Here is a 12,983-nt window from a genome sequence, read left to right on the forward strand (position 1 = left end):
AATACACGTCCCCTACCGGTTTGTATTCTTCTATGAAAGCTTCCAAGCACACAGCTATTTTAGAGCTATTGTAAACGAGATGTCATGCTTTAATCAGAGATAAAAGAACAGGGGAAATTAAATCTATATAGTTGATTTAGAAATTAAATACAAAATAGGTAAAATAATACTCTTTATTTCATCTCCTGTAATTTCGCCAAGTCTATTCTGTATTCGCTGGTAAAAACAATGCACTGTTATGCACAATATCATTTCTTACCGTCTTCTGTACCCTGAATCAAACCAAACAGTTAAACAGCCCAACCCGACAACGAACCCGATTGTAATAATAATACAAAAAAAACCCTGCCGATTAAATTGACAACACAATGCTTGACACTATTTTATAGAATTTATTTGTTTGTTAGAAATGATAAAAGGAATGGTACAGGAAAAGGAATGGTACAAATAACGCACGATATTATTACTGACTACATACTGACCTCGTTTATTCAGTTACACACCGAAACCGATAACGAACCCGAACATTAAAAAATTGGAATATAAAAAATTAATTTTCTCGAAAATATGTCAATCAGACGCTACAAAAGTGTAAACTTGATCTGTAGTTTGACATTTTGAAGCTGTTCAGCAAGTTTCATATTATTCCTCAAATGCATAAAGAAAAAAAGTGTGGAAAACTGAAGTGGGACAGACAGACGGACTGACGGACGGACAGACAGACGGACGGACGGACGGACAGACGGACTGACAGACGCAGAGGAAAGCTATAGTCCCCTCCGGTGAAACCGGTAGGGGACTAATAAAATGACTTACAAAGGAAAATTGAATTCTAATGCGAATAAAAAAAATCCTTTATGATCTTAAATCCGCAAGAAAATTTAAATTTTTCCTTTGGAAAAAAACTTCCAGTAATGGAATTCCTGCAGAAAAATGCTCTCATAGAGGAATAAGATTCCATTTGTCGTATACGTACATATTTCTCTATATACCCGGTGTCCTAAGGAAAATCATTTTCTCCGAAGAAATTATTTTACAAAAGTGCATGTATCTAAAGAGGTAGATGAGGTTATTAGTCCCCTACCGGTTTCACCGGAGGGGACTATAGCTTTCCTCTGCGTCCGTCAGTCCGTCCGTCTGTCTGTCCGTCCGTCCGTCTGTCTGTCCCACTTCAGTTTTCCACACTTGTTTCCTTAATGCATTTGAGGAATAATATGAAACTTACTGAACAGCTTCAAAATGTCAAACTACAGATCAAGTTTACACTTTTATAGCGTTTGGTTGACATATTTTCGAGAAAATTAATTTTTTTATGTTCCAATTTTTTAATGTTCGGGTTCGTTATCGGGTTCGGTGTGTATTGAATAAACGAGGCCACTGTGTAGTTAGAAATAATATCGTGCGTTACTTTTACCATTCCCTTTATCATTTCTAACAAAAAAATAAATTCTGTAAAATAGTGTCATACATTGTGTTGTAAATTTAATCGGCAGGTTTTTATGTATTATCACAATCGGGTTCGTTGTCGGGTTCGGCTGTTTAACTGTTTGGTTTGATTCGGGGTACAGAAGACGGTAAGAAATGATATTGTGCATAACAGTGCATCGTTTTCAGAAATTTTTACCGGCGAATACCTAATGGACTTGGCGAAATTACATGAGATAAAATAAAGAGTATTATTTTACCGACTTTGTATTTAACTTCTATATAAACTATAACGTTATAGTTTGAATTTCCTCAGAGTCTGTTCTTTTATCTCTGGTTAAAGCATGGCATCTCGTTTACAATAGTTCTGAAATAGTTGTGTGCTTGGAAGCTTACGTAGAATAATACAAACCGGTAGGGGACGTGTATTGCTTTTGCAATACTCTCAGAATGCTTGTTGTCCCTGAAATAATAGTGGTTAAATATTATACATGTCATTACATTCCTCGCCTTTTTTAAAATCATGAATTAAATCAAAGGATGATTATGGTTTCCTTGACAGTTGATTTTATAAACTCAATACTGTTATCTTATACAACTGTTCTACTTTTATTATTCGAAAAAATTAATGTATTACAAATCTCACAGCACACAAACAATTCACAGTTGCTTAAAAGAAAAGTTGAAGTTTTCACTTTTGAATAAAATAAAATCAACAACTTTTAGCGACAAGTTCCACATTTTTTGTCTATTTTTTTTTCAGGCAAAAGATTGTTTTCAAGTGACCAGCAAAATAGTCTTGATTTTTTAATTTGCACAACAAGTAATGTTTACAACACTAGGCGAAAATACTTGGTCATTTCGTTAAACGGATCTGATGATGTTTACATCTGATCAGATCAGTCCTTTGATCTTGATTGGGTCGTTTTATGATAGAATTATTTGCCAGTTTTAAGAAACGTAAACCCTATCCCACTCATTTTATGTTTAATTATGATACAGAGAACAATTGGATTGTTTGTTTATTGAATACCTATACAACAACTCGATTGTTTGCATCCCCTCACCAAATCGACAATACGTTCTATCTGATTAAGAACCTATCTGGGGCGATATTATTTTCTGACAGACCACAAACATCTGTGCTGGACTTGATGATCCTCCCACTGTCATCGTACAACTCTGACACTGCGCAAACATTTAAAAACTTCATCAAAGTGTCTCACTGTTGTTCACACATGAATGAATGACAACGGCATTTCCCGTCTTTGCTGACGCAAGTATTTCGTTAACATCGCTCGCCAGGGGACGGACACGTTTGACCCTTTTTTATCAGACAGAGACTCTCTTCAAACGCCGCTATAAAAGGATGCATTATTTTGGACCTTTATTTATTAAGCTTGGAACATATGTACGACATTTATAAGACTATAAACACCGTCCCTGGCGAAAAGGAGGGGCGGCGAGTAGATCAAACTCTGTCAACTGTACAGTTTGGATCCCGTGACGTGTATTTCCTGGTTCAAACAACGCTTAAATGTTGAATGTCATTTGACAAATGCATATCTATGAATGCTAATTATATTATAACACAGAGTTAAAATTCCTTCGTTTACATGTCACTTTGCATTGTTTGGACGATTAAGATACTATTATGAGATCATGATTGTTTACACCAGTAACAATTTATGTGAATTTAACTTTTACAGACATTGTATTATGCTTTTTTTTTTACATACAAAGGACGCATAAATTCGGCAGACTCTTTATTTTTTAACAACACACCCGTCACTGAACTTGCTCCTTCCTAAACTCTGATTTTGATATGTACATATCAAAAGGATTGTGTATTCTTCAGTAATGTCAGTTGTACAATTTCTTGTATTCCCTTGTCAAACTTATGTTAATTCCTGTATGTTTTGAATTTTATTGTTGATATTATGTGATGAATAAGTTTTGTTAAATTCAACTATCCAGACCAGACGATGCAAGTATTTGAGCTCTATAACTTTGAACTTGATATCGTCTAGAAAACAAAGAGAAATAATCAATGTCTTGGTTTTGGAGATGTTTGCAAAACCATTGGCCACCGCAATGACCCGGCACTTAGGTCTAGCGTCCTTAAATCTCTGATAGGTCCAAGTTCTGATTTATTCAATAAGCGCAATGCCCCCCCCCCCCCCGACACTTAATAAAAAAAAAGATGTGTGTCGTTTATCACATAGCAAGATTTTTATATATAAATCTTTCTACATGTCCTCTTTGCAGCATAAAGCCAAAACAACATTTCCAGCTTCTCTCTAAAAAAAAAAACCGAAAATAATTCATACACAATGATTAAAATCTAGTATCGGTCTCTTATTTCTAAAATCATACATTGAAAAAAAGCATTCTATGTAAATCAATAAAAAATATATAATGGTGTGTCTAGCCACCTTAAACAAAGTTGAAGGCTTTCTGGCGACTTTTTAGATTCCTTTAAATGTATTATCTCTAATTCTTGTGTATATGTAAAGCCATTTCAACAAAAGTCTGGAAACATGGATGCATTGGTTTTAACATCAGATTTGTTTGATATTTCTTGCGATAAAATTTCTATGAAATGTCTCCGCTAATCCGTCAATCCACTTTGCATCTGATTGTATCGATCAATCGATGCTCCTAGGCATATTAAAATACGGTTTGTATTTTTTAAAGTAATAATATAAACAATTCAAAGCAAAGTTGATTCGTTCAGTCGGTAACAATGATTTTAACAGTGCTCAATCTCAGCTCAGAAAATCTCTGTAAAAAATCATCAGCCGCTTGAAAATTTGCTTCATGCCACCCCCACCTAACGGGGAAAGTATGTGGCCCCAGACTGGATACATATCACTTGTTCTAGCTACGCCTCTACTGCTCCTCGCCATGCTGTCCAACATGTTTGTTTTCAACCAGCAGACGCAGGAAAAAACTCGTTTTTAAGAATCGTTAAGGGGAAAACCCATCCTAATTAATATTCCGGCCACTCGTGTTATGTTTTCTATTTACAGCTCATTTAAAATGTTTTCATATATTAAGATATTCTAAATGAGGACCTATTTACGGGATATGATGGTTTGACCTTTTGTGGCTTACATGACCTATTGCGGAAGCTGAGGATATTTCTATATATTTTTTAGCTCGTTTCATCAAAGTAGGACGTGCATCCAAACATAGCACAAGGACAAAAAAATTCAGTTCTAATTGGTGTCAACCTAATTACAATAATTGATTTACACAGATTTGAACTCTCAAAGATCACAGAGCTGTTTTTCACTTTCGTTTATCTCCATTCTGATCTTGAGTATATACTTGGCGATAACTAAAAATATAAACAAGCAAAAGAGTGGAAAATATAGCCGGATACAGAAATACTTTGAGATAGGAATTGGAGGTGATATTATATAAATAGTGCCTGTTTGGGAGGGTAACAGCTGAAATTGACACCCCGAGAAAACCATTGTCAACCGACGCGAAGCGGAGGTTGACAATGGTTTTCGAGGGGTGTCAATTTCAACAGTTACTGTTATCCTCCCAAACAAGCACTATTTATTTTGTTATACTGAATGTCTTAATTCTTAAGAAAATTTTACTGCTTTTATATAGGAATAACGTGAATTCTACAGCGAACCGTAAGCGCATAATTTTCGCGCATGTAACATTTTTTAATGTTACCCGTTGCTAAGTGCGTTGCTAACGCTGAGGGTAATAGAAAATATTATTAACTGCGTCTTAACCAATCAGATTTCAGTATTTAACATGAAAGTATAACAATTGTATCTATCAGTATAAACAATAAGCAACGATGTTATCAATTCCATATAATAAAGCCACACAACATTGCACTTGCGCTTTCCCTCTACCACCTCTAAAAAACCGACCTCCCTCGGACCACCCCACCCCCGCGAAAATTCCTCCTGGATCCACCCTTGAAATTATATATTCTTATTGTTGTGCATCATCTTACATCACCTGTTTATCAATGAATCATTCATTGTGATGCAGCAAGCGTTTCATCTCATGCCCCCGAATTATGCAGAATGATTACGAAACCTTAGTTTTTTGCATTATATTTGTTTAATAATATCCGTTTTTGCAATACACTTGTATAATTAATATCCGAGTCATATATAGGCGGTGCAAACATTGTACAAAGTATGTTGACGAAGTGAAATGTATTTTTTGCAGTTTTCTTATGGAAGTTAAAAACCAAACTTAGAATATTCAAAGTAACAGAGCCGTATTGTTTGTCTCCCATATTTGTTTGACTGGTTTTTATGGTTTATTTTTCAACTTGTTCAAAACCTTCCATGATTTTATTTTTCTGATAATTTTCAAGGTTTAGTATTTTATATATTTTTCATAGTATTATAAAAAAGAGACCTTTTTAAAAGATGTCTGTGTATCATAGAAGAATTAAAATCTATCTTGTGAACAAAACAACAAGTATTTCGGAGATAATATGTAATTTTCAATTGATATGAAAAATGATTTTTTGCTAATTTTATAAGTCTAATATGTAAATTAGAAAACTGGGGGAAAAATCATTTATGACAAAAAGAAAAAAAAGTAGTCTGCAATCAATTCATGGTGTTAATCATGCTAATCGGATAATTATCAAATATGATAAATCATCCTTTGACGACGCGATTAAATGTTTTTTCCATTACTATCATAATCCCTCATCGACTGGCAGTTAAAACATTCAGTATGTCTTCTGGGCGACCAATGTTTAAAAAAAAAATTGAATGTAATAATGTTCTCAATTGATTTGACAATCGCGCTCTCCACTTGAATGACTCCGGTATTTTTAACACCGGGGCAATTAATATCATTTCTATTTACCGTTAATTAAGATCTCGGGCGGTTATAGGCTGACGTGTTGAGAGCATCTGGAATTTGCCGAGGAAATACAAGTTACAATTTTGGGATGAAGAACTTGATTATATGGATTTTATTTTCAATCTTTCATATCATAAAATGTAAGTATGAATTATCTACATCAAAAATGTTGAAATATTAATTGCAATTTTTTTCCTGGAATTTGCTCTTTGTTCATAATATTAAGTAAATCAAAAATTCGATATCATTTTTTTATTCATAATGGAGAGATTGTAAAAAATATTAGCAGTTCATCGATATTCGTAAGAAATTGGAAATCAGCATATCAAACGAACGAAAAAAAAATCTTTTCCAAATTCATAAAACTGTCTATTGCAAGCGACAAATATGTTTTCATTTCATAGTTAGGGCGATCAAAGTTATAGCAGCAATTAACAAACTCATGATGAATCGAATGGACCATAAATGTCTTTATTCATCTTTTTAGGAGCACATATATAGAACTGGTTGTCTAGCTAGATCTGTTAAGTTAAAAAAAAATTAAATTTTTACTTGGAACTGTAATTAGTATCACTTCCTTCATGTCTAGAATATATTACAGTAATTACCGCTAATTTTGTCTGATAAGAGTTTTGTGCACATGATTTCTCGGTGTGTTGAATATGAAATTCATCGTTTCCTGACCCATCTCTGACATTTACTTCATTAGCGGGAGAAATAAAAATCACAGATGATTCATGGCATGACATTTCAAAACTTGTTTATCTCTTCACTACGGTCAATTCACTCAATTCGACAAATTAAAAATGAAAAGCGAGTCATGTTTTGCATACCAAAATATTTGTAGATGTTCTCGTAATTTGGATATATTTTTTTTTATTTTAGGCCAGATACCTGCAATATTTTTCCCTCCAAATTTTGTTCGACACGAGTTCCGCCGAATAGGACCGGAAGTGGACCCGGTCTGTCCGCCGCTACGCTGCGCTCCTGTCCCAGAGGGCTGTGCCCAGCCTCGCATTATAATGGTAAATGGACGACGCTGTCCGTTTTGTCCGAGAAACATCTGTACTGATTTGGAACCTCCTCGGGAGGGATTGGAAGGAAATAGGATACTCCTCTCCATAGCTGAAACTAATAGTCAAAGAGAAAGCAACAATTCACCCCCTACCTCAACAAGGGATACCGAACAGAGAACAGATAGACCACGGCCAGCTTCGCCACGATCCACTCCTAATGGCCGATCCTCTCCTGACCCAGACTCCCCTTTCTTTGCACCAAATGAACGACGAGTGGTGCGGACTGGGCGGCAAGGTGTGCGAGGGACACGTATAGACCCCCCAACTCGTCGACGGACACGTGTAGACCCCCCAGCACGTCAACGATCTGGGTCATCGCGGAATCGGTCCCCGTCGACAGGATCTCGAGCTCGCACCGGGGAAAGATCCAGATCAACCGACCCTTCTGAAAAACCACCCTCCAAAATTCAGCCAGTTGAAAACCAGCAAAACGCACATATTCTTTTTCCGCTTGAACCTTTTAGAGAGAACGTTATTAGTGACACCGAGCCAAAATCAAATAAAAACGAAAAATCTCAGAAAAGTGTCCCTGTAAAACCACCTGTCACACCGGCGCCAACCAAACCGATGAGCACACCGGCGCCCACACATGGCACTCGGTCCGGAAGGCAAGCGCGTCAGAATATTCATTTACTCTTCCATGCGCTGAACCGAATTGGATCTCAATCTCGAAATCAGCAACCTAACAACAACCAACCGAACAGACCTCCACAGACGCCGTTCCTCCCCCCTCTCCACGCCCTGGCAGGTTCTCCGTTCACGCAGGTCGTACAACAAGGCTCACAGAATAACAATAGACAGAATGGCGATACACAGTCGTCAAATCGACAGCGACAAGCTATAAACGGTATTCACCCTCTGCTGCCAATGTTCCTGTTACAACAAGCAAGACTAAATAGTCTTAATGCCCCAACTCCTAGCCCAGCACCGAATGCACCAAATGCTGCTGCACAGAATACTCCACAGAGAAACAACGCTCCAAATTTACAACATTTGCCTCCACACTTACGAGCCATGATGCCGTTTCCATTTTTCAATCCAGCAGCAAACCAACAAAATACAATTCCTGGAATGACTATGCAAGCCAACCAGGCGGGTCCAGCAAATGGTGAGCCCTCGGTTCCACCCGTCACTCCCACAGTACAGGCCGAGATCAACCAGTGGATGGACCAGATGGCGATGCCCATTCAGGAGGTTCTTGGAGAGGTTTCACCTTCACAGTCCGGCAGTCGGCAGCAGCCTAATCTTAACCAGATTCAGAGAAACCAGTTGACTCCTCCAGCTCAGCAAGTGTTAAATATCGGCCAACAACAGAATCCCCAAACACAGCAGCCAAGAATTCCTAATCAGGCATTTTTCCAGCAATGGCTACAGCAAATGGCTCTTCAACGACAACGTCTTGCTGCAGGACAAGCACCGGGACAAATGACGCCCCAAGGTGCTCCATCAAATCGAGCAACACCACAAACGCCGAATTCTAATCTTCTTTTCCAGAACATGGACCCGTCTCGAATGAATACTGCTGCCCAGAACCCTGTAAACCCAGCGGCTACAACTCAGAATAATGCAGCGGGATCTAACGGTGGATTTACTCAGTGGTTAGATTCTCTTGCGACACAGATTCAGCACCAACTCGAAGATGGTTCGAACCCTGTGCAACAAACAAACGCAATTCCTCAACAGTTGGTAAATAATATGCCACAACACTTGAATGTGATTCAAAATTTTAACAATGTGCCTTCGCCGAATGGGGTTGGGGGAGAAGTCAATTTTAATAACTGGCTCGAAAACATGGTATCGCCTATTCAACAAGAACTCACTAGATCCCCCGGAAATCCCCAGGGGTCGCCTGCAAGGGGTGGGGCTGATATTCCAGCTAGTGCGTGGATTAATGAGATGGTAGATCCAATACAACAAGGTCTAGGAAGACGGTAGTTCATACCAACCTAAATCCAATCGTCACCAACGAAGGAAACAGAACTGTAACTACGTGACCATTTCTAACCAGTGAATCTTACCAATTGTTTCAATGGCGGCGAAATGATCCGGATTTCATTACGTGCTTAGTTTTTAGAGATACATTGCAGAAGAGATTTACCGTCCATTGTTAAAATGCGTGTTAACGTTAGTTATGAGTTACCCGTATTTAAGTGTGTACTTGTAACATATAAGAGTATTATTATCGGATGTGTTCAGCATTCGTATAACTCGTTAAACATTTTATGTAACTACGTATATATTGTTACAAACTAAGTCATTAATGTCGTTTCGATTCTTGACTGACTTCTGTCGTTGTATATAGTTGTTTTCATTAATTTATGGGATTGTTACAAATAAAATTAGTTTTACAATATGAGTTTTAAGTTATCAATTTCACAAAGCTCCTGACATAGTTTAGAGTAGCACACAAGACAACACATGTCAGAGGAATTGCTACACGTCTAGGAGCGTCAAAAGTTCTTGTCTGTATTCCACTTCGTGACATTTGATTTCTCTGCTGTCAATGTTATATACCAAGCGGAAATTTATTAATCTTAAAACCTTTACAACTGTCAATAATGGGTAATGCAATCAATTATGTGACTAATAAATCGAATACGATTATATTACTGCTTCTTTGGACACAATCTTTGAATTGAATGAAGAGGTATTGATGATTTTTGTGTATCGTTCTGGAATAAAGCCGCCTAGCCTTATTTCCCTACCACTCCCACGTAAATGTCATCTACATGCACAGTCACGGCATCACTCTCCTTCCCCAGGCGGTTCACGCCCCTCACGGCGTAGTAGCCGCCCTGTACCCCGACTTCCATCGTGTCCCTGTTTAACACGTGAACTAGTTCCCACACATCAGCCCTCAGGGCATACACAGCCCAGGACCTCACGGTGTGAAACGAATCAGAGGACCAGTAAAGCTTAAAGTCTGCGCTCGCGCGAACGTTTTGTGGTGATGAAGGAGCGGGTGCGGTAAGCCACGTCATTTCCGGTTGTAAGGCGGGTGTCGAGTATTCGCCTGATTTAAAAGTGTCGCCTATTCTATGAGTATTGTGCGAAAATGTTTTTGCACTGAAGAAAACGTTTCCCAGACTCAGTTGATCACGCCGGTCACGTGACAATTGAACTTGTCGGACGAGCTCATTGACTGGCCATGATTTAACCACGATGGCGCTGGCGTAGTTTCCGGTATATAGATGGCGGTTCATCTTGTTTTGTTGTAACCACCAGTCTAGCAGTGCTGGATAACTCTGTTGCGGTGGATCTATTTCCCAGTAGAGCTGTGGGGATAGGTAATCCACCCATCCAAGCTCAAGCCATTTCTTGGAATCAGCGTACAATGAGTCAAAACTCGAGAGTCCGTGGATTGTATGGGGGTGTCCAGGTTTCCAGATTCCAAAAGGACTGATGCCAACCTTAACGTGCGGTTTGATGGATTTCACTAGAGAGTATAATCCGTGAACTAGGGTGTTGACACTGTCCCTTCTCCAGTCCGCAAGGGACAGACGACCTCCCCCGGAAACGTACGCCAAGTACGTATGGGAGTCCGGAAACTCTACTCCAGATACCGGGTAAGGGTAAAAGTAGTCATCCATATGTAGCCCGTCGATATCGTACCGCGTGACCACATCCCTGAATACAGACAGGATGAAATCCTGAACAACTTTGGCCCCTGGGTCCATCCATAGGTTACCACCATAGGCGTATGTATAACGTGGAAACCTGTTAGCCATATGGTTTGGTGCCAAGCCTGAGGTTGAGTTACTACCACTCCGGGCTCTGTAAGGGTTAAACCAAGCGTGAACCTCCATGTTCCTCCTGTGTGCCTCCTGAACAGTGAATTCTAAGGGATCGTAATAGGGGCTTGGTGCTCTCCCTTGTCGTCCGGTGAGATAATAACTCCACGGCTCCAAAGAAGAATTGTACAAAGCGTCACCGGAAGTCCTTACTTGTAAGACGATTGCGTTAAAGTTTTGGCTCTGCAGCCTGTCCAGCATGGAGTTCAACTCGTTTTTCTGCTGGTCGGTGGTCAGTGAGTGGGAGGACGGCCAGTCTATGTTCGCGACCGTGGCGATCCAGGCCCCCCGAAACTCCCGCACCGGCCAAGGCGAGCCGTCTGTAAACCGAAGTACAGAAATACAAACAACGAATCATAAAGGTGTATTAAAAGCATTAAAGGTGAAATGGTTAATATACATGTACATGTATTTAGCATTCATATGATATATACAAACCTTGAACTGCCCGACAGACAGACATTCCCAGAACAAAGCCGATCAGTTTAGCCAGCATTCTGTTGAGGAAAAAAAAACAATCTAAAAAATGCTTTATGAAATCTCTGACACGTGTATTTACTTCCTGTTGTCCATTATTCATAATGAACGTTATACATTTGAGTACTTCCTATTGTATGTTTTCTCTCCTTCATATCCTATGTTTTAAAACTGTATCTTGGAGTAGGTGTCGGGGTCTAAGGGTCTTTTAGGGATTAACAAAAAATAGTGTTGTCTATCGTAATGTACACTACCTTGGTAAAATGTCAGTACTAGTGTAAAGGGAAGGAACCTCTCCTAGAATGTCGGAGAAGTGAGTTAATGTCGCCGTATGTACTACAGTCATGTAAATAGGCCATACAGAGTTTTGGCGTGGTTTTATATATACAAATATGAGAGAGAGAGAGAGAGAGAGAGAGAGAGAGAGAGAGAGAGAGAGAGAGAGAGAGAGAGAGAGAGAGAGAGAGAGAGAGAGAGAGAGGGGGTAAATCTAAGTGCTGCTAGACATTCATACACATGTAACTATATACTTCATAATATTTTATGCAACTTTTCAGGCGTATGATAAAAAAGTGGAAAACATAATTATATTATACAAATTTTGACTGAGGTTTAGGGCAACATTGGTCTTATTAGCCCCCGAGGGACGAAATATTGCCCGACGCAAAGCGGAGGACAAAATATTCGTCCCAAGGGAGCTAATATGATCAATGTTGCCCGAAAACACAGTTAATATTTGTTTTGATATATGAAGAAACAAACCAATATCAAGAAAGGATTTGATAACAGATCGCCGTAATTCCCTCAGCTCAACATAGAATTCACGAATTCAGTTTTGTGCAAAGTCCATTTCCAAAATAATACCTTCTGGCGACGATATAAGAAATATTTTTTTGAGGGGGTGTGAATAAAAATGATCACCTTTATCGACAAGCAAGTTTATAGTATCTATAATAATAACATTAAAAACAAAACTGAAGTATAACAATTTTTCCTTATATTTGACTATTTCATAACATGATGCGTTTCACAATGACGATAAATGAAATCAAACACAAAGCTTTGAGAATATTCCTTCTTGTTTTTTTTAACTTATGTACTTTTCTCGACTATCCATCTTCATTCAGGAGTCAATAACACTTATTCAATTGCACAATAAAGGAGATTATTTTATCTTCAAATATTGTTTTTTTCTACACAATACACAGAAATACTTCATTAATTCTTACCTTGTAGAGCGTACTACCTGGAATATCTTCCTTTCCGATATAACCATGATAAGATAAGAAACGGAAAAGTTAGGCACAATATCCTTCTCTTATAACACACAGTAATCATATGTATCATAGTA

At 38.4% G+C, this 12,983-nt stretch overlaps 2 protein-coding genes across 3 annotated transcripts; one reads left to right on the forward strand and one right to left on the reverse strand.

Moving 5' to 3' along the window:
- Positions 1 to 6,161: 6,161 nt before the first annotated feature.
- LOC105323243 (uncharacterized) lies at positions 6,162 to 9,299 on the forward strand. The gene is made up of 2 exons (XM_011422282.4): positions 6,162 to 6,428; positions 7,174 to 9,299. The coding sequence occupies exons 1-2, from the start codon at positions 6,377 to 6,379 to the stop codon at positions 9,297 to 9,299; spliced, it is 2,178 nt and encodes a 725-aa protein (XP_011420584.3). The 5' UTR covers positions 6,162 to 6,376.
- LOC105323242 (glycosyl hydrolase YngK) lies at positions 6,737 to 12,900 on the reverse strand. Of its 2 annotated transcripts, XM_011422281.4 has the most exons (3): positions 12,862 to 12,900; positions 11,594 to 11,652; positions 6,737 to 11,475 (listed from the first exon to the last, which is right to left on the reverse strand). In XM_011422281.4, exons 2-3 carry the CDS (start codon positions 11,649 to 11,651, stop codon positions 10,058 to 10,060), a joined length of 1,476 nt encoding a protein of 491 aa, XP_011420583.4. In that variant the 5' UTR covers position 11,652; positions 12,862 to 12,900; the 3' UTR covers positions 6,737 to 10,057. The 2 variants fall into 2 exon arrangements, with proteins under 2 accessions (XP_011420583.4, XP_019920813.3); XM_020065254.3 differs by lacking the exon at positions 12,862 to 12,900 and having other exon boundaries at positions 11,594 to 11,747.
- Positions 12,901 to 12,983: the final 83 nt, after the last annotated feature.

Source organism: Magallana gigas, chromosome 5, assembly GCF_963853765.1.
Source record: "Magallana gigas chromosome 5, xbMagGiga1.1, whole genome shotgun sequence".
Taxonomy (NCBI): domain Eukaryota; kingdom Metazoa; phylum Mollusca; class Bivalvia; order Ostreida; family Ostreidae; genus Magallana; species Magallana gigas.